This window comes from Carcharodon carcharias, chromosome 24 (genome assembly GCF_017639515.1).
Source record: "Carcharodon carcharias isolate sCarCar2 chromosome 24, sCarCar2.pri, whole genome shotgun sequence".
NCBI lineage: Eukaryota > Metazoa > Chordata > Chondrichthyes > Lamniformes > Lamnidae > Carcharodon > Carcharodon carcharias.
In genome coordinates this window covers 25,523,731-25,548,468 of record NC_054490.1, presented here as the reverse complement: position 1 = coordinate 25,548,468, position 24,738 = coordinate 25,523,731, and the positions used below count along the sequence as shown (strand labels likewise).

At 46.4% G+C, this 24,738-nt stretch overlaps 1 protein-coding gene across 5 annotated transcripts in view; it reads right to left on the bottom strand.

The window, feature by feature from the left end:
• Positions 1 to 15,790: 15,790 nt before the first annotated feature.
• The window catches only part of LOC121269419 (E3 ubiquitin-protein ligase ZFP91-like), a 79,856-nt gene continuing 70,908 nt past the window's right edge, over positions 15,791 to 24,738 (bottom strand). For all 5 annotated transcript variants that reach the window (XM_041174036.1, XM_041174035.1, XM_041174034.1 and 2 more), the window contains 3 exons: positions 24,035 to 24,149; positions 17,670 to 17,769; positions 15,791 to 16,263 (listed from right to left, as the gene is read on the bottom strand). In XM_041174036.1, the coding sequence (XP_041029970.1) occupies positions 16,050 to 16,263; positions 17,670 to 17,769; positions 24,035 to 24,149 (429 nt within the window). In that variant the 3' untranslated portion in view covers positions 15,791 to 16,049. The remainder of the gene's footprint in view (positions 16,264 to 17,669; positions 17,770 to 24,034; positions 24,150 to 24,738) is intronic.

Here is a 24,738-nt window from a genome sequence, read left to right as displayed (position 1 = left end):
AAACTTTCTCCTCTTACTGTTAATTAAAGCTTTGCTTTTCACCTTCTTGTTACCTTTTAATGGTTCATAAATCTTTTGAATTTACCATTTAGTGTTCATTCTTGCCAGATGGTTAAGTTTCGTAGAACCTGATGATTGAACTCTCAGTTGGGGATTTATTGCAAATGACCCCAGAAATCAATTTACCAACGGCATTGAGGTAGAAAATCAACACCGTGGTTGATAGGTGGTGGAGCGGGCTCGAGAGGCTAAATGGCCTACTCCTGCTCCTGTGTTGCTTTATCCCTATGAAAGAGCCGGGCAGGGGAATGAAATGGGTAGCTCTACAAAAGAACCACTGCAGGCTCGATGGGCCTTTTTGTGCCTTATGATTGTATGATGCAAACTGGAACGTGGAGATGGAAGTTATTACAAGGTTGGGATCAGAGGCAGCCTTCTTGCCTCTAAGGCAAAAGCTTTTGTTTTGAAGTCCCATTGTGGACTTCAGGGTATAATCGAGGTCGATACTGCAGTGCAGTACTGAGGGGATGCTGCACAGCCAGATCTGTTGCCATTCAGATGATACATTAAACTGAGGCCCATCTTCCTCCTCAGCCGGGCATAAAAGACATTATTTTGAAGAAGAAGAGAGTTCTCACTGGTATCCTAGGCCCAATAAATTTCCCTCAGTTAACATCATTAAAAAGAGATTATCTAGTCATTACCACATGGATGTTTGTGAGATCTGAAAACATCCAATCTTGTCTGATCTCAGATGCCAAGCAGACTCAGGCCTGGTTAGTACTTGGATGGAATCTTGTGTGCAAATTGGCTGCTGCGTGTCCTACATTTCAACAGTGATTTTACAAAGTGCTTCTTTGTAAAGTGTTCGGGGCACCCTGTGGTTTTGAAAAGGTCTGCATAACTGAAGGCCTTTATTTTTAGTGAAGGGAAATGATTATTTTCCTGCTGCCTCAGTCACAATCTGATGGTCACAAACCTTTTCCTTTAAATCAAAGCCACTAAATATTTAGTTTGTTGTAACCCAGTGGACAAGCAAAAGATAACTGTCTGATGGATTCCTTCATTCTAAAGCAAAGGTGAAAACCCAAGGTTGAATCACGATTGGATTGTCACTCCGCTCCTGTTTTCTTACCTTAGGCTGGAGCTCCACATTTCTCCCTGGTCTTTTGACCCGGGCCTGCTGAGAAATGTGAAGTGTAGATGCTCCTGGAGTCCTGGAGATACAGGAAGGATGTTCCCAATGGTGGGGGAGTCCAGAACCAGGGGTCACAGTCTGAGGATATGGGGTAGACCATTTAGGACTGAGATGAGGTGAAATTTCTTCACCCAGAGACTGGTGGGCCTTTGGAATTCGGTACCACAGAAAGTAGTTGAGACAAAACATCGTATGCTTTCAAGAAGGAGTTAGGTATAGTTCTTGGGACTAAAGGGGTCAAAGGGTTTGGGGAGAAAGCAGGAGCAGGCTATTGAGTTGGATGATCAGCCATGATCATGATGAATGGTGGAGTAGGCTCGAAGGGCCGAATGGCCTACTCCTGCTCCTATTTTCTAAGTTTCTATGTTACCAAATGAGTGACCCTTATTTTTAAGCAGTGACCCCTAGTTCCAGATTCTCTCACAAGAGGAAACATCCTCTCCACATCCACACTGTGAAGACCCATCAGGACCTTAAAGGTTTCAGTTAAGTCACCTCTTACTCTTCTAAATTCCAGTGGATACAAGCCTAACCTGTCCAGCCTTTCCTTATAAGACAACTCTTCCATTCATGGTGTTAGTATAGTAAACCTTCTCTGAACTGCTTCTAACACATTTACATCTTTCTTTAAATAAGGAGACCAGTACTGTACACAATACTCCAGATGTGGTCTCACCAATGTCCTGCACAACTGAAACATGACCTCCCTACTTTTGTAATCAATTTCCCTCACAATAAATAACATTCTATTAACTTTCATAATTAACTGCTGTACCTGCATACTATCCTTTTCTGATTCATACACTAGGACACCCAGATCCCTCTGAATTTCAGAGCTCTGCAATATCTTACCATTTATCTCATAAGCTTGTTTATTATTCCTGCTAGAATGAATGATTTCACATTCCGTGGGGTCATAGAAGTCAACAGCACTGAAAAAGGCCCTTCGGCCCATCGAGTCTGCACTATTCAAACAAGTACCTAACTATATTAATCCCATTGTCCAGCACCAGGCCCATACCCTTGTATGCCATAGCATCGCAACTGCACATCCAAATACTTCTTAAATGTTATGAGGGTTTCTGCCTCTACCACCCTTTTAGGCAGTGAGTTCCAGATTCCCACCACCCTCTGGGTGAAAAAATCCTTTCTCACATCCCCTCGAAACCTCTTTCCCCTTACCTTGAATCTATGCACCCTGGTTATTGATCCCTTCACCAAGGGGAAAAGTTCCTTCCTGTCTACCCTATATATACCCCTTATAATTTTATACACCTCAATCGTGTCCCCCCTCAATCTCCTCTGCTCCGGGGAAAATAACCCCAGTATGTTGAATCTTTCCTCAGAACTAAAACTCTCCAGCCGAGGCAACATCCTGGTAAATCTCCTCTGTACTCTTTCTAGTGCAATCACATCCTTCCTATAATGCAGATTCCAGAACTGCTTGCAATACTCTAGCTGTGGCCTAACCAGCATTTTATACTGTTCTAGCAAACCCTCCCTGCTCTTATATTCTATGCCTCAGCTAACAAAGGCAAGTATCCCATATGCCTTCTTAACCACCTTATCTATCTGTCCCCGTACCTTAAGTGGACGTGCACACCAAGGTCCCTCTGATCCTTGGTACTTCCTGGGGTCCTACCATTCATCGTGTATTCTGGTGCCTTGTTTATCCTACCAAGTGCATCACCTCACACTTGTCTGGGTTAAATTCCATTTGCCACTGATCAGCCCATCCGACCAGCCCATCTATATCCTCCTCACTATTTACCACCCCACCAATTTTTGTGTCATCCACAAATCTACTGACCAACCCTCCTACATTCAAGTCTAAATTGTTTATATACACCACAAACAGCAAGGGACCGAACACCAATCCCTGTGGAACCCCACTGGACACAGGCATCCAGTCACAAAAACATCCATATACCAACACCCTCTGCTTTCTGCCACTTAGTCAATTCTGGATCAAATTTGCCAAATTGCCTTTGTTATCAGTCTCCCATGCGGGACCTTATCAAAAGCCTTGCTCAATTCCAAGTAGACCACATCAAATGCATTGCCCTCATCTATACACCTGGTCACCTCTTCGAAAATTTCAATCAAATTGGTCACAATGACCTCCCCTTAACAAAACCATACCGACTGTCCTTGATTAATCCCTGCCTTCCCAAGTGTAGATTAATTCTGTCCCTCAGAATTGCTTCCAATTGTTTCCCCACCACTGAGCTTCGACTGACTGGCCTGTAGTTCCCTGATTTATCCCTTCCTCCCTTCTTGAATAATGGTACCACATTAGCTGTCCTTTGGCACCTCTCCTGTGGCCAGAGAGGTATTGAATATTATTGCCAGTGCCTTGCTATCTCCTCCCTTCCCTCACTCAACAGCCTGGGATACATTTCATCCAGGCAAAGAGATTTATCTACTTTTAAGCCTGCCAGGCCACTTAGCACTTCCTCTCTTTCTATGCTAATTTATTTAATTATATCACAGTCCTTCTGCCTGATTTCCTTAGCCACGTCATCCCTCATGCCAACACAAAGTATTCATTTAGAACCCTAAACAAAAACAGAATTACCTGGAAAAACTCAGCAGGTCTGGCAGCATCGGCGGAGAAGAAAAGAGTTGACGTTTCGAGTCCTCATGACCCTTCGACAGAACTTGCGTTCGAGTCCAAGAAAGAGTTGAAATATAAGCTGGTTTAAGGTGTGTGTGTGGGGGGGGGGAGAGATAGAGAGACAAAGAGGTGGAGGGGGGGGGGGTGTGGTTGTAGGGACAAACAAGCAGTGATAGAAGCAGATCATCAAAAGATGTCAACGACAATAGTACAATAGAACACATAGGTGTTAAAATTAAAGTTGGTGATATTATCTAAATGAATGTGCTAATTAAGAATGGATGGTAGGGCACTCAAGGTATAGCTCTAGTGGGGTTTTTTTATATAATGGAAATAGGTGGGAAAAGGAAAATCTTTATAATTTATTGGAAAAAAAAGGGAAGGGGGAAACAGAAAGGGGGTGGGGATGGGGGAGGGAGCTTACGACCTAAAGTTGTTGAATTCAATATTCAGTCCGGAAGGCTGTAAAGTCCCTAGTCGGAAGATGAGGTGTTGTTCCTCCAGTTTGCGTTGGGCTTCACTGGAACAATGCAGCAAGCCAAGGACAGACATGTGGGCAAGAGAGCAGGGTGGAGTGTTGAAATGGCAAGCGACAGGGAGGTTTGGGTCATTCTTGCGGACAGACCGCAGGTGTTCTGCAAAGCGGTCGCCCAGTTTACGTTTGGTCTCTCCAATGTAGAGGAGACCACATTGGGAGCAACGAATGCAGTAGACTAAGTTGGGGGAAATGCAAGTGAAATGCTGCTTCACTTGAAAGGAGTGTTTGGGTCCTTGGACGGTGAGGAGAGAGGAAGTGAAGGGGCAGGTGTTGCATCTTTTGCGTGGGCATGGGGTGGTGGCATAGGAGGGGGTTGAGGAGTAGGGGGTGATGGAGGAGTGGACCAGGGTGTCGAACCCTACCTACATCTTCTGGCTCCACACAGAAATTACCACTATGGTCCTTAATGGGCCCTATTCTTTCCCTAGTTATCCTCTTACTCTCAATGTACTTTTGAAATAACTTTGGATTTTCCTTTATTTTACCTGCCAATGTTTTATCATGCCCCCTTTTTGCTCTCCTAATTTCCTTTTTAAGTTTCTCGCTACACATTCTATACTCCTCTTGGGCTTCCGCTGTTTTGAGCCCTCGGTATCTGCCATGAGCCTCCCTTTTACACTTTATTCAATCCTGTATATCCTTTGACATCCAGTGTTCCCTGGATTTGTTGGTTCCATCCTTTATCTTGACTGGAATATGTTGGCACTGCACTCTGCCTATTTCCTTCTTGAATGAAGCCCACTGCTCTGATACAGATTTACCTAAAAGTAACTGCTCCCAGTCCACACTGGCCAAATCATATCTGATCTTGTTAAAATTGGCCTTCCCACAATTTAGAACTCTGATTTCTGGCCCATCCTTGTCCTTTTCCATAACAGCTTTGAATCTAATGGAGTTATGATCACTATCTGCAAAATACTCCCCCATTGAAACCTCTATCACTTGCCCAGCTTCATTCCTTAAAATTAAGTCCAGGACCGTCCCGTCTATTATCGGACATTTTACGTACTGGCTTAAAAAGTTCACCCGGATGCTTTTTAAGAATTCTGCTCCCTCTAAATCTATCACACTATGACTAATCCAGTTAATGTGGGGGAAGTTGAAATCCCTCACTTTTACAACCCTATTATTTTTACACTTCTCTGAAATTTGACTACATATCTGCTCTTCTATTTCTCTCTGATTGTTTAGGGGCCTATTGTGCACTCCCAGCAATGTGATTGCTCCTTTTTTGTTTTTCAGTTCTACCCATATGGCTTCATTTGCAGAGCCTTCTAAGCTGTCATCCCTCCTTACTGCTGTAATTGATTCCTTGATCAATATTGCAATGCCCCCTCCTATTTTACCTCCTTCCTTGTCTCATCTGAAGACCTTGTATTCTGGAATATTGAGCTGCCAATCCTGCCCCTCTCTCAACAATGTCTCTGTGACAGCAGTGACATCATACTTCCATGCGCTAATTTGCACCCTCAAATCATCTGCCTTATTTGTTAGACACCTTGCATTGAAATAAAATGACAACCTTGCCAAACTCCCTTGTGCCTTAACTGACCTATAATTTCTGTACCTGCCAGACTTCTTTGCTCTCTCTTCTAATGTAGGCTGTGCATCTCCCTCTGCCGAACCTGCTCTCAGGATCCCATCCCCCTACCAATTTAGTTTAAATCTTCCCCAACAGCAGTAGCAAACCTCCCCGCAAGGAAATTGGTCCCATTCCACTTCAGGTGCAACCCATCCACCTTGTACAAGTCCCACTGCCCCTAGAAATGGTTCCAATGTCTGAGAAATCTAAAGCCCTCCCTCCTACACCATCTCTCCAGCCATGCATTCATCTGGACTAATCTCCTATTCCTATACTCACTAGCATGTAGCACTGGAAGTAATCCAGAAATTACTAACTTTGAGGTTCTGTTTTTTGATCTGTTTCCTAGCTCCCTAAATTCTGCTTGCAGGACCTCATCCTTCTTTCTACCTATATCATTGATACCAATTTGTACCACGATCTCTGTCTGTTTGCCCTCCCCCTTTAGAATGATCTGCATTCAAGGACATCCTTGATCCTGGCACCAGGGAGGCAACATACCATCCTGGAGTCACATCGGTGGCCTCAGAAATGCCTATCTGTTCCCCTTACTATCAAGTCTCCTACCATTCTCACTCTTCCGCTCTTCTGCCTCCCCCCTGTGCAGCTGAGCCACTCACAGTGCCATGAGTATGGCAGCACTTCCCAGAGGAACAGTCACTCTTGCTGTTTTCCAAAACAGAAAAATGGTTCTCGAATGCGATGAACCCTGGGGATTTCCTGACTACCTGCCTGACACCTTCTGACTGATTGCCACCCATTCCCTCTCTGTCCGCACTTCTGTATGCTGTGGAGTGACCATGTCTAAAAATGTGCTATCTACAAAACTCTTAGCCGCATGGATACACCTCAGTGCCCACAGCTGTTGCTCTAGCTCCAATGCTCAGAGATCAATTAGCTGCAGCTGGTGGAACTTCCTGCACATGTGGTTGCTCAGAGTGCAAGGAACATCCAGGACTTCCCACATGTTGCACGTGGTACATAACACGGGACTGAGCTGCTCTGCCATGCTTCTAGTTGGAAAAAAAACCCTTACTACATACAGTAAATACAGTGCAAAAAAGTTAAATTATTTATGAGCTTTAATTAACAACTATTATAATAATAACCTTACCATTCTTTAGCTTAATCTATTTTAAACTGGAGGAAAAAAAACTGGAGAAAAACACTTACCGACTACTCACCAATCAGCTCTCACCTACATGCTGATGTCACTTTTGGAAGCTAGCCCGCACTTGCGCTGGTTCTGATCTCTCCACTGCTCTCTTGTGCTGACTTGGGATGTCACTCTTGTTATTTTCAAGAAGAACTGACTGCAGGACGCTCTTCCCACACTGCTGCACTGCAATTCTGACTGGTGACGATGCTGACATTGGCCCACATTATACTCCATTTGCCAGATCTTTGCCAGCCAATCTTCTATCCATGGCAACATGTTACCCACTACACCATGAGCTTTTATTTTCTGCAACAACCTTTGATGTGACAATTTTTCAAATGTCTTCTGGAAATCTAAGTACAGTACCTCCACCAGTTCCCCTTTATCCACAGCACATGGGACTCATTAAAAGAACTCAAATAAATTGTTTAAATATGATTTCCCTTGAACAAAACCATGTTGATTCTGCCTGATTGCCTTCAACTTTCTGAGTGTCCTGCTAGAAGATCTTTAATAATAGCTTCCAACCTTTTCCATATGACAAATGTTAGGCTAACTGCCCTATAGTTTCCTGCTTACTGACTCCCTCTCTTTTTGAATAAAGGAGTTACATTTTCTCTTTTCCAATCTAATGGAACCTTCTTTGAATCTATGGAATTTTGGAAAATTAAAACAAGTGCATCAGCTATCTCACTAGACACTTCCTTTTAAGACCTTAGGGTGAAGTCCATCTGGACCTCAAGATTTGTAAGCCCACAGCCCCAGTAATTTGCTCGGTACCAATTACCTGGTGACTGTAATTTTCCCGAGTTCCTCCCTCACTTCCATTTCCTGATTTACAGCTATTTCCAGGATGTTACTTGTCTCCTCTATAGTGAAGACTAAAGCAATTGGCCTGTTTAATTCATCCGCCATCTCCCTACTTTCCATTATCAATTCCCCAGATGTGGTCTCTAAAGGACCAGCACTCACTGTGTTAACTCTTTTCTTATTTAATATCTATAGAAACTCTTACTACCTGCCTCTATATTACTAGCTAAATCTCTCTCTCATACTCTAAATTTTCCCTTATTAATCATTGTAATTCTTTGCTGTTTTTTATATTCTTTCCAGTCTTCTGGCCTGCCACCCACCTTTTCATAAATATAGGCTTTTTTCTTTAAGTTTGATACTGTCTTTAACTTTATCAGTTTACTACAGATGTTAGACCCTCCGCTTGGAATTTTCCTTTCTCATTGGAATTTATATATATTATGTGTATTCTAAAATATCCTTTTAAATGTCTATTAACCTATCCCTTAACCTCATTTGCCAGTTCACTTTAGCCAACTGTGCTTTCATGCCCTCATAATTGCCTTTATTTAAGTTTTAAATACTAGCAGATAATGGCAGATATGTAGCTTCACAGGAATGGTTGGAAGTGCCACCTAGCTCTCCAGCAGTTTCACTTCTCCCTGTTATGCTAGGTTGAAACTTGCAGTGTTCTTTGAAAATCATTCCACTCAACCTGAGATTTCTGCATCCAATTTTCACCAACAAGAGTCACATTGAGGACCCCTGTCCTCTAAATCTACAAGACCCTGTTTATTGTTCCCTTTGTTTTGAACAAAAAACAAACTTTCACCAGCATCTTGCTTGGTTGTTAACACAAAAGTGTCTTTATCTGCTTCATGGCAGCAGTATATTTTTGTCTGTGTGCTTCTCAAAATGCTTTTGTCTGTGAGACAACATGAAAAGGTGTTGTAACTGTCACTTGGCATTTCATTAGATTTCTGTCTGAGGTACTCCAAAATGGCAACCAAGTCACATGAACATGCTTCCAAGCTAATCCCTCTCAGAACTTTCTGTTTTGCCTTAAGTTAAAGAGGGTGTTTTAAAAATAACTCTTGCAAAATCCAGCATTCATGAACATCACAAAGAAAAAGGTTACATTCAAAGGAAACTGTATCGAAGACATGGGAGTAATCACAGATTCCAGGGATATTCCTCTTTTAGGAGAACGGTTTGATGGGAGATTATTCTTTTATTCATTCATGGGATGTGGGCACCGCTGGCTAGATCAGCATTTATTGCCCATCCCTAATTAGCATTGAGAAGGTAGTGATGAGCTGCCTTCTTGAACTGCTGCAGCCCGTGTGGTGTAGGTACACCCACAGTGCTGTTACGGAGCGACGTCTAGGATTTTCAACCAGCAACAGTGAAATAGCAGCAACATATTTCTAAATCAGGATGGTGAGTGGCTCGGAGGGGGAATTGTAGGTGGTGGTGTTCCAATGTGTCTGCTGCACTTTACCTTCCAGATGGTAGCTGTCGTTGGTTTGGAAGGTGTTGTTTAAGGAGCCTTGGTGAGTTCCTGCAGTGCATGCTGTAGATAATACTCACTGCTGCCGCAGATTCAGTGGTGGAAGGAGTGAATATTTGTAGATGGGGTGCTAATTAAGTGGGCTGCTTTGCCCTGAATGGTGTCAAGCTTCTTGAGTGTTATTGGAGCTGCACTCATCCAGGCAATTGGAGAGTATTCCATCACACTCCTGACTTGTGCCTTTTAGATGGTGGACAGGCGATGGGGGGTAAGGCGGTGAGTTACTTGCCACAGGATTCCAAACCTCTGACCTATTATTGTTTATATGGCAAGTCCAGTTCATTTTCTAGTCAATGGTAACCCTCCAGGATGTAAACAGTAGGAATTCAGCTATGCTAATGCGATTGAATGTCAAGGGGCAATGATTAGATTCTCTTGTTGGAAATACTCATTGCCTGGCACAAATGCTACTTGCCACTTGTCAGCCCAAGCTTGGGTATTGTCCAGGCCTTGTTGGATTTGGACAAGGACTGCTTCAACTGAGGTATCAAAACCCTCAATTTTGGACAGAGTAAATAGGCCAAAGTGATTCCACTGACAGGAGGCTCAATAAGCAAAGAACACCACCTTTGTCCTCTAACAACCAGAATGTGTGTGGAAACACCAGCACCTGCAAATTCCACTTCACACACCATCTTAGCTTAGACTTATCTTACCATTATTTTACTATTGCTGGCTCAAATCCCTGGAGCTTCCTAAAAGCACTGTGGGAGTACCTATACCACATGGACTGCAGTGGGTCAAGAAAGCAGCTCACCACCACCTTCAAGGGCAGTGAGGTATGGACAATAAATGCCAGTGACAGTCATATCTCAGGAACAACTATGCATGAAAAAAAAATCTTGATTAGGTTTCTATTTAATTTTCACTGCTCTATGGAGAACAATCCAAACTTCACAATGTCAATCATTGTCACTACATGGCAAGTGTGAACAAAATCAGGGTTCTACCCCTATTCTTGTGCAGACCCGAGTACTCAAACAGAAAAAAAAGAGGAGAGAAGAATTCTAAAAGCAGAGACAAGTGAGTTGAGGGGGATACAGGGAGGAACGAGGATACGAAGAATCAAGAGTGATATGGGTAAGAACTTGCTTCAACAAGAAACAAAACTTGTAAGGAAGGTCCAAGAAAGACAATTGTCATGGTTTTGGGCTTGTTTGAAGAATGGAAACATACTTACTTTCAAGGCCACACACACACATACACAAAGGATGTAGGTACTTGGTTGTGAGTTTTGAAAAATAGTGCAGGGTTTAGAATATAAGCAATCGAAGCAGATGTACACTAAAATAAGAACAAAATACTGCGAATGCTGGAAATCTGAAATAAAAACAGAAATGCTGGGAAAAAAAAACAGGTCTGTGGAGACAGAAGCAGAATTAACATTTTGAGTCGGTATGACTCTTCTTCAGAGCTCGTGCTGAGCTTTTCCAATGTTTTTGGTTTTTATTTCAGATGTCCAATATCCAGCCCCTCAAGCTTGCTCCACCATTCTGTAAGACTATGACTGAACTTTTACATTAACTCCACATTTTCACCCTATTGCTATCTCCTTTATGTGCAAAAATCAATTTTAGTTTCAAAATACTCATTGAGTATCCATATCCATCTGGGGTAGAGAAATACAAAATAGCAGGGGAGTGGGACAAATTGGGTAGGTCTTATAAGGAGCTGGCACAATGGGCCAAAATTCCTATTCCTGCATTGAATCTGTCCCTTAAGGTAGCAGAACAGGTAGGTAAGGTGGTTATGAAGGAATATGGGATACTTCCCTTTATTGACTGAGGCATAACATATAAGAGCAGGGAGGTTATGCTGGAACTGTATAAAACGCTGGTTAGGCCACAGCTAGAGTATTACATGCAGTTCTGGAATCCGCATTATAGGAGGGATGTGATCGCACTAGAGTGCAGAGAAGGTTTACAAGGATGTTGCCTGGGCTGGAGAATTTTAGTTATGAGAGGAAATTAGATAGACTGGGGTTATTCTCCTTGGAGCAGAGGAGATTGAGAAGGGACATGATTGAGGTGTATAAAATTATGAGAGGCATAGATAGGGTAGACAGGAAGGAACTTTTCCCCTTGGTGGAGGGATCAGTAACCAGGAGGCTTAGAGGGGATGTGAAGAATTTTTTCACCCAGACAGTGGTGGGAATCTGGAACTCACTGCCTGAAACCCAGGCAGAAACCCTCATAACATTTGATTATTTGGATGTGCACTTGCAATGCCATGGCATGCAAGGCTATGAGCTTAGTGCTGGAAAATGGGATTAGAATAGTTAGGTACTTGTTTGACTGGCACAGACTTGATGGGCTGAAGGGCCTTTTTCTGTGCTGTAGACCTCTTTAACAATTTTTTTTTCTAATGGTTTCTGGAAAATTCACACCTCATAGGTGAATTATGATTCTAAGATGGTTGAAGGAGCTGAGTCAGTTCAGAGCTAAAACTGCAGTGAATTTATTGAGCTGTATTGTTGGAGGAATTTAGTCAGTAAGATTTGGGAGCCACATAGCAAAATGGACAGACTCAGAGACACAGTTGGTGGGTGGTGGGGGGGGGGGGGGGGGGGGGCGGTGGTGGCGGTTTGTGTGAAGAGGGAAAGAGGAAGTGTCAGACACAAAGGCTAGAGGAAGACATTGTCTCTTCACATTCTGAGGCTGAGACTATGTCATACACACAGAATGGGCTGTTACACAAACACAATTGGCAAAAAGAAACACAAGGCCACACACAAACAACAGTAAGCGTGTAGCATAAACTCAGGGGAGGAGACAAGTTTGTAAATTTATAAACAAATTTATGAACAGATTTATGCGTTCAAGATCTCCTTTCATGACCCTAGGGCATCGCCAAAAAGAAAAGCTTTTCAGTGAAGAACTGCAGAACTGTTGTAATCTGGAAAGACTGCAGACAATTGATGCACACCAAGATTCCACAACCAGGATTAATGTTGGCTAAAACACAAAGGAGAATTACCCTATTCTAACTTGCAATAATGTCACAGGGTCTTTTACATCCACCTGAGAGGCCAGAGGTTCAGCATCTCACCCAAAAAACTAATCATTGAGATGCAATTTTGAAACTCATAAAAAATGTATTTCCATACTCTGTAACATTTTAGATTTCTTTTATTTTTTTTCCAAAAATCTACAATTGAAAGTTTGAAAACAGTCGGAAATGTGCCCACAAAAGGGTTATGTGCAGAATTGGCAGGTAGTGGTCATGGGTCCAGTGGCTGGGCCCAATCAGTCATTGTTTACATTCAGATTTCCTTCATCAGTCAGACTCCAAACCCATTCTATGCCTCACTCACCTGAACATTCATGCTTCCTGAGCAACTTGGGGAATCACCATATTAAGTCGAGGGGCACCTCAAAGGTGACTGATACTGAAGTGGTTCAAGTGTCTTGGAGGCAAAGGCTACAGATCAGTACAACTTGGAAACCGTAGAAATGAAGTAAGGTCAGAGCCTCACAAAGAGGATGGAAGCAAAGGGGACCAGGAAGGTGGAGTTCAGCTGTAATAGCTATTCTTCGACAGCAGCATCATATGAAACCTCCAAACAAAAACTAAACTTGAAGTGTTTCTGCCGCGTCTTTCAATTACAAATGTTGGCACAGACAGAACTGCAGCCTGTAGTTGTATGCTGAAACAGATACATTTCTAACATGGAAAGTACATGCAAACAGAATGCACACATGCAGAATGCACAGGAAACACAGGCATCGAGTACAGGAGGAAATGGATCATATACAAATGCTGAGAGTCCACAGAGACACAAAGAATACAGACACATGCAGTGTTCAGGCAGACAGAGAATACAGAGGCACTCAGAGATTACAGGTGCGCACACAGAACAGAGACACATAGAGCATCCAGCGATACAGACACAAGCGTTGAGTCCAGGCAGAGAGTACCAGAATATAGATGCACAGAGTACAGACAGCGAGTATTTGGAACACAGACATGCAGAGAATACAAGCTGAAAGTACATGGAACAGAGACAAATGGAAAGTGCAGGCAGACACATGCAGTGTACAGTCAGGCACACAGAAAGCATAGGCATATGCAGAGAACAGGTAGGCACAGAATTAGAAGAGAGTACACGCAAAGAGGGAAGAGAGGTGCATCCTGCAGGGGGCATATGCAGACAATATGGACACACAGGAGACACATATACATGCAGAGGCTCCAAGCAAACACAAACACATTCAGAGCACAGGAAATACAAACATACGTACAGCATACAGGTAGACAGACAATAAAGAGATGCAGAGAGTAAGGCACACACATTGAACAGGTAGCACAAGCAGACACAGGTAATACAGGCATGCAGAGTGTGGGTAGACATGCAGAATACAGGCAGGAAAACAAGGAGTGAGTACAAGTAGAGTGTAAAAAGAGAACACAAGCATATTTAGAGGATATAGACAGGTGCAGAATAATGCATGGAAAGAGAACTGGCAGACAGAGAACACAAACATGTAGAGAATTCAAGCAGACACATGTAATATAGTCACAGGCAGAGAATACACAATAGTCACATGTGGAGAGTACAGGTAGGCAAAAATAAATGGAGACCAGGCAGACAACAAATACAGATGTGTGAACAGTACAGGCAGATGGGAATACAAACATGTGGGGAACACAGTTGGGCATACAATGAACACATACATGCAGAATGCATAGCCAGACATACAAGGGTCACAGGCACATGCAGAGAGTACAGGCAAACATAATATAGACACATGCAGAGAGTACAGGCAGACAAATGAGGCACACAGATGCAGTGGAACCCGTAAAAAGACAACACAATGGAAGAAAATACTGTGTTTATTGCTCTTTTTTTTAATAGTTAATTATACAGATTTGTTTCTACTAAACAGTGCTCACAGTGGAGTCTAATGGTTTTCGTCTATGCAACCCATAACTTGAAACTGTAACAAAAACCCCCGTGAGATTTCCAACTCGGTATAAATCCAACTACATCCATCAACTCTTTCCAACAGTCTGACTACAGGCCCACTTAACTACAGGTATTTACACCATCAGGAGCAGAGAGAGCTCTGATCCAGCACAGCACAACTCTCAGGAACAAGCACACACACATGCACATACAGGCTCACCCTTGTGTGTGCACTTCCACACACATGCTCAGATAAACCTTTGCAAATTCTCACACACACGCACAGACACACCCACCTTCTCGTGCAGCCATTCACAATTACTGCCTTGCATGAAGTTGTGTTCACAGTTACTCCGATGCACAAGCCCTCTTTTAACTTCTCAGCCCCACGTTTACATTCACATTCACTGGTGCACAACTGCAACCTGGTGCCCTCGCCCATTTGTGCATTAGCCCAACTCGGTGCAGCACACATTTACACAAGCGTGCGCGTACATTCAGACCCACTGGTGTCGAGGTTCAGTCCTGTGCTCAAACGCAGTCACATGCTCTCAGACACCCTCACTTACGTGCACAGAGACACACACACAAACACACACATACACCCCCCACTGCCATGCACGAGGGAATATGCATTCCTGCAAGCGCTCGCACACTTTTAATTCCAGTAGCATGTCACTGCTTTCTTCCAGGGGAATGGAGAACGACGTGGGATGCCTGCGTTTTAATCCTCTCTCACACTGAGCTCATGAGTCAATCCAGCCTCCGAGGGCAGTCAGATCCCATGCATTTCCCCACAGCATTGAAGCGACAAAATGAAATGTGGATTGACGGCTGGATGAAATGTCCCTTTCCCCTTGATGTGATGGAGCTGCCTCCTAACCAACCTGCCCGTAATTGTCCTTTCGGTGGAAGGCAAAGGAAAGGGAGCCATCCCAGAACCCCAGCTCTTGTTCACACACACAAACCCCCAATTGATTCCCCCTCTCTGTGATGCAAGGAGGGGCGAGGGTGGTGTCACTAGCTAGTGATCAACAGCACAAATCCTGGCTGAATTCCTTCCTCTGTCTAACCCAGGGGGTCACTGGACAGCAGCGAGGAACAGGGACCCTGCTGCTTAGCCCGCTCCCGAGTCCTCCACCGCAACCCAATTCAGGCCGTACACAAGATGCCTTCCCTCTCTATTAACACAGGACACAGAAACACACCACCATATGCTGCAGCACTTTGTTGATGCTTCGGGGAATCATTCAGCCGCCTTGTGAATGCAGTGACAAACTTGCAACCCCTCCCCCCCACCCCCCCGGTCCACTTGCCCCCGCTGCACCCTTGCCTGAGCCCATTCAGTTTGCGGCGGTCCCCAACTGCTGGGCCTTGCGGCTGGGGGTCTTTCCTGGTGGGCATCACTGGGGGGGGGGGGGGGGGGGGGGTGCGTGGGGGTGCAATGCGAGTGACAGTTGGGGCAGGAGAGGGGGAGGGTGTCTGGGTTTGACTGAAGATGTCCCTCTCCCAATGTGTACACCAGTTCAGTTGAAATGAGGAGGGTGGCACTTTGTCTCGCTCTCTCTTTGTCTCTCTCTCCCGCTCCACCACCCGCACTTCGTCCTCCTCTTCGCTCCGACATTGTGGGGAAGGGGTGGAGAGGTTGCGAATGGCATGAGTCTATATCAGGATGCACTGGGAGGGTCTAGGACTGCACAACCTCCGCACTCTCCGCCAGCGCCTCAGCAATGACCAGCTCCGGGTGGCTCTTGCTCTTGTGGGCCACCACGCTGTCCTTCTTCTCAAACTTCTTCCCGCACATGTTGCAGGAGAACTGGTAGTTAGCGTCAGCATCGTGCTTCTTCATGTGCCAGTTCAGCGAGGCCTTCTGTCGGCAGGTAAAGCCACAGATCTCACACCTGGGGAAACAGAGAGAGAGAGAGAAAGTGGGTGAGGGAGACCATTAGTTTAACACCGAGCGAGGGGGGAGGTGGCGAGCGGGCGAGGGATACGGAGGGAGGGAGAGAGGGGGGGCAATGGAGGGAGGGAGGGATGCTGAATGGGGGTGTGGGATGGGGTGGCGGAGGGGAGCGAATGAGGTGCTCAGGAAGGGTGGAGAGGGGGAGCCAGAGGGGTGGGGGGCCAGGAGAGCCAGGGGAGTTGGAGTGGGGAGAGCGAGAGGGAAATAGTGTGACTGGGGGGGCGGGGGGAAAATAGTGTGACGGTGGGGTTGGGGGGGTGGGGGAGGTGAGACAGGTGGGGAGAGAGAGAGCAGGAAGAGTCGGGTTGGAAAAGAGATAGGCGAGCAAGTGTGTCGGTGAGCAGGACAGTGCTAGGAGGAGGAGGAGGAGGATGAGGGGATGGAGGGATTTTGAGAGTGGTTGGGAGGAAGACAGAGTTTGGACGAGGAAAGGGGTGGCAAGGAGTACCCTGGAGAGAGGACGGGTCAATCAAATTTATGCTGAGACTACCCCTCTGTGGGGGTGGAGAGAGGGCCTCTCATGGTGCTGCAGGGAAGGCCATTCCGGGAGTCTGTGGAGGCATAGTTTGGGGCGGATGGAGAGCCAGAGGACGTCTGAAAGCCAGAGGGACGTGTTACTGTATGAGAAGGGGCGGGGCAGCTGTTAGGGAGCCGAGGGGATGGTCAGGGAGACAGAGGGAAGTAGGATGGTGTGGAGGGGGAGGATCCGAGGGCTGGAGGTGTGAGCTGGGGGAAGGGGCGATTCTGAAGGTGCAGTGGGGAGGGGGGGGTAAGGAGCCGCAGAGGCGAGGGAAAGAGGGAGGGTCAGGGTGCCCGCGGGGAAGAGGGAGAGTCGGGTTGTCCGCGGGGAAGAGGGAGAGTCGGGGTGTCCGCGGGGAAGAGGGAGAGTCGGGGTGCCCGCGGGGAAGAGGGAGAGTCGGGGTGCCCGCGGGGAAGAGGGAGAGTCGGGGTGCCCGCGGGGAAGAGGGAGAGTCGGGGTGCCCGCGGGGAAGAGGGAGAGTCGGGGTGCCCGCGGGGAAGAGGGAGAGTCGGGGTGCCCTCGGGGAAGAGGGAGGGTCATGCAGGGGGCGGGGAAGAGGTGAAAGGACTTGGGGGAGGTACAGGTGAGGGGGAGACAGGGCACAAGAGGACAGAATGGGGAGGCTGGTTAGGGATAAAGACAGGTGTAGAAGTTTGGGGTGGGTGGAAGATGGGGATATAGAGGGGAAAATGGGAGCAGATAAGAGTGGAGGAATAAAAACGTGCATGGGGAACGGAAGGGAGAGGGTCTGTGGGGCCAGAAGCAGGGAGAGAGGATGGGTGAACCACTTCTGATCTCCAGGTCTAAAGGCCTCAGATACTTACTGTAGTGGCTTCTCTCCAGTGTGGATCATCCTGTGAACGGCCAAATTGTGAGAACTCTTAAAGGCACGGGCGCAGTACTCACAGATATAATCCCTCTGATCTGTCAGGCATAGAGAGAGAGGGTGATTAGGGACAGACAGACAGGTGGGAGAGGCAGACAGACAGATAGGGATACAGAGGCAGAGAATACACAAAAAAATGCTGTGCAAGAGTCTGTGGAATTGGGCGTAATATTTTAGCATGGGTAGAGAATTGGTTGAAGGACAGGAAACAGAGTCGGACTAAATGTGTCATTTTGAATTTTGTATGTTGTAACTCGCAAAAGTGCCACAACAATAAGTGCTGGGGCCTCAACTCGCTCCATTCGAAATGAATGGCTTGGCGAAGGGACCGAGGGTGTTGTATCCAAGTTTAATGATGATACAAAGCTAGGTGGGAACGTAGACTGAGGAGGGCACAAGGAGGCTGCAAAGGGGTGTAGGTAGGTCGAGAGAGCAAGGTGGTGGCAAATGGAGCAAAAGTGTGGGGAAGTGTAAGGAACAATAAAAAAAATGTAGTTTTAAATGGCGAGAAACTACTAAATGTTGGTGCTGAGGGGTTTTGGTGTCTTTACACAAGCAAGCTGACATGCAGTTGGCAAGCAGATAGAACCTAAGTAATCGGAGGAGTTGGCCTTCGGCCCATCGAGCCCACTCCACCATTCAATAAGATAATGATTGATCTGACTGCAACCTTAACTGCACTTTCTTGCCGATGGTCCATAACCCTCACCTCCCTTGTCCATCAAAAATCTAACTCAGCCTTAAATATATTCAACGGCGCAGACTCCACTGCTCTCTGAGTGTGAAGAAGAAGTTTCTCCTCATCTCTACCTTAAATGGGGGACTCCTTATCTTTAAACTGTGCCCCCTAGGTCTACATTCCCCCAAGAGTGGAAACATCCTCTCAGCATCTACCATGTCAAACCCCCTCAGATTCTTATATGTTTCAATAAGATCATTTCTTACTGTTCTAAACTCCAATGAGTATACGCCAAACCTTTCCTCACAAGACAACCCCTTCAGCCCAGGGATCAGCTTTGTGAATCTTCTATGAACTGCTTCCTTAAGTCAGGAGGCCAGAACTGTACATGCACTCCAGGTGCAGTTAGGGAGGTATATGGTATGCAGGCCTTAACTGCAGGACAGCTGGAGCACAAGAATTAACAAGTCTTGCTGCAGTTTTGGTCTCCATGTCTAAGGAAGGCTACCTGGTTTTTATGATGATGTGGGCCTCTGCAGGAGGCTGATGGAACATTCACCCAGCTCTTCTGGCACAAGTGCTTCAGCCTTGTCTTTTGCACGTGTTCGGTTTGGTTCCACCACCATTGAGGATAGGGAGACTTAAGGGGCATCGTCTTCCTGGAGGTCACTGAACGGTCAATCACCGTTCACAACTGGAAGTGGCAGGGCTGAAGAGCTTTGACCTGTTCTTTGAGCACGTGATTGTTTAGCTGCCGTTAGCAGGCTGCTTCAGCTACTTAGCATGCAGTCCTGTGTTGGTACCTTCATCAGCCTGGCAGTTCATTTTTAGCTATGTCTGATGTTGCTCTTGGCATCTACTACATATTTCACTGAACCTTGGTTACCTGACTTGATGGTAATGGGAGGATGAGGGATACATGAGACTATGAGGGTATTGATAATGGTGCAAACAATTCTGCTGCCCACAGTGCCTTATAGCTGCTGCGTTTTGAGCTGCAAGATCTGTTCTGTCCATTTTTTTTATTATTAATTCATGGGATGTGGGCTTTGCTGGCTGGGCCAGCATTTATTGCCCATCCCTAACTTCCCTTGAGAAGGTGGTGGTGGCAGTGAGCTGCCTTCTTGAGCCGCTGCAGTCCATGTGATGTAGGTACACCCACAGTGCTCTTAGGGAGTTCCAGGATTTTGACCCAGCGACAGTGAAGGAACGGCTGATATATTTCCAAGTCAGGATGCTGAGTAACATGGAGGGGACCTTCCAGGTGATGGTGTTCCCATCTATCTGCTGCCCTTGTCCTTCTAGATAGTAGTGGTCGCCTGGTTGAAAGGTGCCGTTGAAGGAGCCTTGGTGAATTCCTGCGCTGCAGCTTGTAGATGATAGACACTGCTGCTACTACACTTCAGTGGTGGAGGGAGTAAATGTTTGTGGGTGTGGTGTCAATCAAGCAGGTTGTTTTGTCATGGATGGTGTCAAGCTTCTTGAGTATTGTGGGAGCTGCACTCATCCAGGCAAGGGGAGAGTATTCGATCACACTCCTGACTTGTACCTTGTAGATGGTGGACAGACTTTGAGGAGTCTGCAGATGAGTTACTCGCCGCAAGATTCTTAGCCTCTGACCTGCTCTTGTAGCCATAGTATTTATATGGCTATTCCAGTTCAGTTTCTGGTCAATGGTAACCCCCAGGATGTTGATAGTGGAGGATTCAGCGATGGTAATGCTATTGAACATCAAGGGGTGATGACTGGATTCTCTCTTGTTGGAGATAGTCATTGCCTGACACTTGTGCAGCACGAATGTTGCTTACCACTTGTTAGCCCAAACCTGGATATTGTCCAGGTCTTTCTGCATTTGGACATGGGCTGCTTCATTCCCTGAGGAGTCACAAACGGTGAACATCTTGCAATCATCAGTGAACATCCCCACTTCTGACCTTATGATGGAAGGAAGGTCATTGATGAAGCAGCTGAAGATGGTTGGGCCGAGGCCACTACCCTGAGGAACTCCTACAGTGATGTTCCAGAGCAGAGATGACTGACTTCCAACAACCACAACCATCCTCCTTTGTGCCAGGTATGACTCCAACCACTGGAGAGTTTTCCCCTGATTCCCATTGACTCCAGTTTTGCTAGGGCTCCTTGATGGCACACTCGGTCAAAAGCGGCCTTCATGTCAAGGGCACTCATTCTCACCTCACCTCGGAAATTTGTTCTTTTGTCCATGTTTGAACCAAGGCTGTAATGAGGTCAGGAGCTGAGTGGCCCTGGCCGAACCCAAACTGGGTGTCAGTGAGCAGGTTATTGCGAAGCAAGTGCCCTTGATAGCACTGTTGATGGCCCCTTCCATTACTTTACTGATGATGGAGAGTAAGTAGACTGATGGGCTGGTAATTGGCTGGGTTGGATTTGACCTGCTTTGTGTGGACAGGACATACCTGGGCAATTTTCAACATAGTCGGGTGGATGCCAGTGTTGTAGCTGTACAGGAACAGCTTGGCTAGGGGCGCGGCAAGTTCTGGACCTCAAGTTTCCAGGACTATTGCCGGAATATAGTCAGGGCCCACAGCCTTTGCAGTATCCAGTGCCTTCAGCCGTTTCTTGACATCATATGGAGTAAATGAAATTGGCTGAAGACTGGCATCTGTAATGCTGGGGACCTCTGGAGGACGACCATCCACTTGGCACTTCTGGCTGAAGACTGTAGCAAATGTTTCAGCCTTAACTTTTGCACTGTTATGCTGGGCTCCTCCATCATCGAGGATGGGGATATCCGTGGAGCCTCCTCCTCCAGTGAGTTGCTTAATTGTCTACCACCATTCACAACTGGATGTGGCAGGACTGCAGAGCTTAGACCTGATCCGTTGGTTGTGGGACCACTTCGCCCTGTCGCTGACTTGCTGATTATGCTGTTTTGCACGCAAGTAGTGCTGTGTTCTAACTTCACCAGTTGACTTCTCATTTTTAAGTATGCCTGGCGCTGCTCCTGGCATGCCCTGCTGCACTCTTCATTGAACCAGGGTTGATCCCCTGGCTTGATAGCAATGGCAGAGTTGGGGATATGCCGGGCCATGAGGTTACACGCTGTGTTAGGGTATAATTATGGTGCTGCTGATGGCCTACAGCGTCTCAGGGACGCCCAGTCTTGAGTTGCTAGGTCTGTTCGAAATCTATCCCATTTAGCATGATGGTAGTGCCACACAACACGATGGAGGGTATCCTCAATGTGAAGGCGGGACTTTGTCTCCACAATGACTGTGCGGCGGTCACTCCTACCTATACAGTCATGGACAGATGCATCTGTGGCAGGCAGGTTGCTGAGGATGAGGGTAAGTATGTTTTTTCTTCTTGTTGGTTTCCTCACCATCTGCTACAGACCCAGTCTAGCAGCTATGTCGTTTAGGATTCGGCCAGCTCGGTCAGTAGCGGTGCTACGAAGTCACTCTTGGTGATAGGCATTGAAGTCCCCCACCCAGAGTATATTCTGCTCCCTTGCCACCCTCGGTACTTCCTCTAGGTGGTGTTCAACATGGAGGAGCACTGATTCATCAGCTGAAGGAGGGCGGTACGTGGTAATCAGCAGGAGGTTTCCTTGCCCAAATTTGACCTGATGCCATGAGACGTCGTGGGGTCCGGAGTCGATGTTGAGGACTCCCAGGGCAACTCCATCCTGACCGTATACAACTGTGCCACCACCTCTGCTGGGTCTGTCCTGCTGGTGGGACAGGACATACCCAGGGATAGTGATGTATGGGACAATATCTTTAAGGTATGATTCGGTAAGGATGTTTATGTCAGGCTGTTGCTTGACTAGTCTGAGAAGAGCTCTCCCAATTTTGGCACTAGCCCCCAGATGTTAGTAAGGTGAACTCTGCAGGGTCAATAGGGCTAAGATTGCCGTTGTCGTTTCCAATGCCTCGGTCGATGTTAGGTGGTCCATCCAGTTTCATTCTTTTTTTGTGGCTTTGGAGCAGTTTTTTACAACTGAATGGCTTGCTAGTCCATTTCAGAGTCAACCCCATTGCTGCGGGTCTGGAGTCACATGTACGCCAGGTAAGGATGGCAGATTTCCTTCCCTAAGGGACATTAGTGATCCAGGTGGGCTTTCACAACAATTGACAATGGTTTCATGGTCATCAACAGACTTTTAATTCGAGATTTTTACAGAATTCAAATTCCACCATCTGTCATCCCCAAAGCATTACCCTGGGTCTCTGGATTCCTAGTCCAGCGACAATACCACTACGCCATCACCTTCCCCTAGCACAGTGACAGTGCAACCATGAAGGAGAGTGCCCTCAGTGTGAAGACAGGACTTCATCTTCATAGTGGCTGTGGGGTAGCCATCCCTACCAATACCATCATGGGCAGAAGCATCTGCAACAGGTAGATTCAGGGGGATCCGTTCACGTTGGTTTTCCCTTCATGTTGATTCTCTCACGATATGCCACAGGCCAAATCTGACATGTATGTTCTTCAGGGTTCAGCCAGTTTGGTCAGTAGTCGTGCTACCTGGCCATTCTTGGTGATGGGTATTAAGTCCCCCACCCTTGTTACCCTCAGTACTTCTTCCAAGCGGCATTCAACATGGAGGAGCGCTGACTCACCAGCCGAGGGAGGGTGATAGGTGGCTTCCATGTCCATGTTTGACCTGATGCCGTGACGCTTCACGGGTCTGAAGTTAGGATGTACCTGGGGATGGTGACGGAGGTGCCTTGGGCATTGGCTGCAAGGTGAAATATAGTGAGCAATAATATGTCAGGCTGTTGCTTGACTAGCCTGAGAGACAGCTCTCCCAATTTTGACACAAGAATCCAGACATTAGTGAGGGGGCAGCTCGTTCATGTTGCAATCAACAGCCTGGGGGGGTTATCATTGACCAGAAACTGAATTGGGTTAGCCATATAAATATTGTGGCTACAAGAGCAGGTCAGAGGCTAAGAGTCCTGCGGTGAGTAACTCATCTCCTGACTCTTCAAAGCCTGTCCACCATTGACAAGGCACAAGTTAAGAATGTGATGGAGTACTCTCCACTTGCCTGGATGAGTGCAGCTCCAAAAACACTCAAGAAGCTCGAAACCATCCAGGACAAAGCACCCCATCTGCAAACATTCAATACCTCCACACTGTGGGTGTACCAGCACCACATGGACTGCAATGGTTCAAGGAGGCAGCTCACCACTACCTTCTCGAGGGCCATTAGGGATGGGCAATATATGACTGCCTAGCCAGCGTCGGTCACATCCCATGGATGAATTAAGAAAAAAATCCTGTCATAATGAAGGGCAAGTTCTAGTTGTATAAGGGCAGCTCTTACGAATTAGGGAAAGGCTTAAGTATATTCATAAGAATCGGTTTCCAGCTGTGATGGGGGAGGAAAAGGGAGTCCGTGTGCGTGTTGAGTTTGTTAGAATGTGTTATGATTATTGAAATGTATTGGACTAAAGTCTGCAACACGCGCTTTGCCATGTATACTTTGCTTTTGGACATAGAATCTGAATGCAGATCTGACGACAGGATTTGACACTGTATGCAGGCACAGACCATACAATGAACCCAGGCAACCCTTCCCCTTGCCCAACATCATCAGCCCCACCAATCGGCACACACCGATTGCTGGCACGTACCTGAGTGGTGCTTTGTGTGCCGTAGCAGCTGTTTCTGAAGTCGGAAGAGGCGCCCGCAGGAAGGGTGTGGACAGACGTACTTCTTCTTTAGCATGTGCTGATACCTCATGTGGTGCTGAAAGAAGATGACAGTCACCATCACCATCGCGAGGGATGAGATTAGTGTAACACAACCATCACGTGAGGAGGCTGATGTAGCCACAACCCACCAGCCCCCTGATGAGAGACTCGTATCACCCAATTCACTATCACACAGAAAGTAACTAGTATAACCACAACTCTCTATCTCATAGGGAGAGATTAGTGTAACCATGATTTACTTTTCAAAGGCAAAGACAGGTGTAACCATGATAAGGAGACTAGTGTCACCTCAATCACTGTCACATGAGTAACACTGCATGGTTATTCCTTTTTCTAGATCAGAGTGCTAGTGTACAGATTAACCCCATTCTCGGTGAAAATGACAGCTCAGAGTTAAACCCTATTCTAGATGTGACAGACTCCGTTTGAGGGACCAGTGTGGGGAGCTTGTGTAAGCTATTGGCTTAACAGATGATGCGCTAAAAGTTCTGCTGGTTGCACTGACCCTGGTTTCAAAGCTGGTCATTTTTTCTGGTGAGTCAGGTGCTAACTGAAAAGGGAACTGAACCTTCAGGTTTCTATGGAAACTGAAACTGAAAGAGAAAACCTCAGGTTTCTGGTGA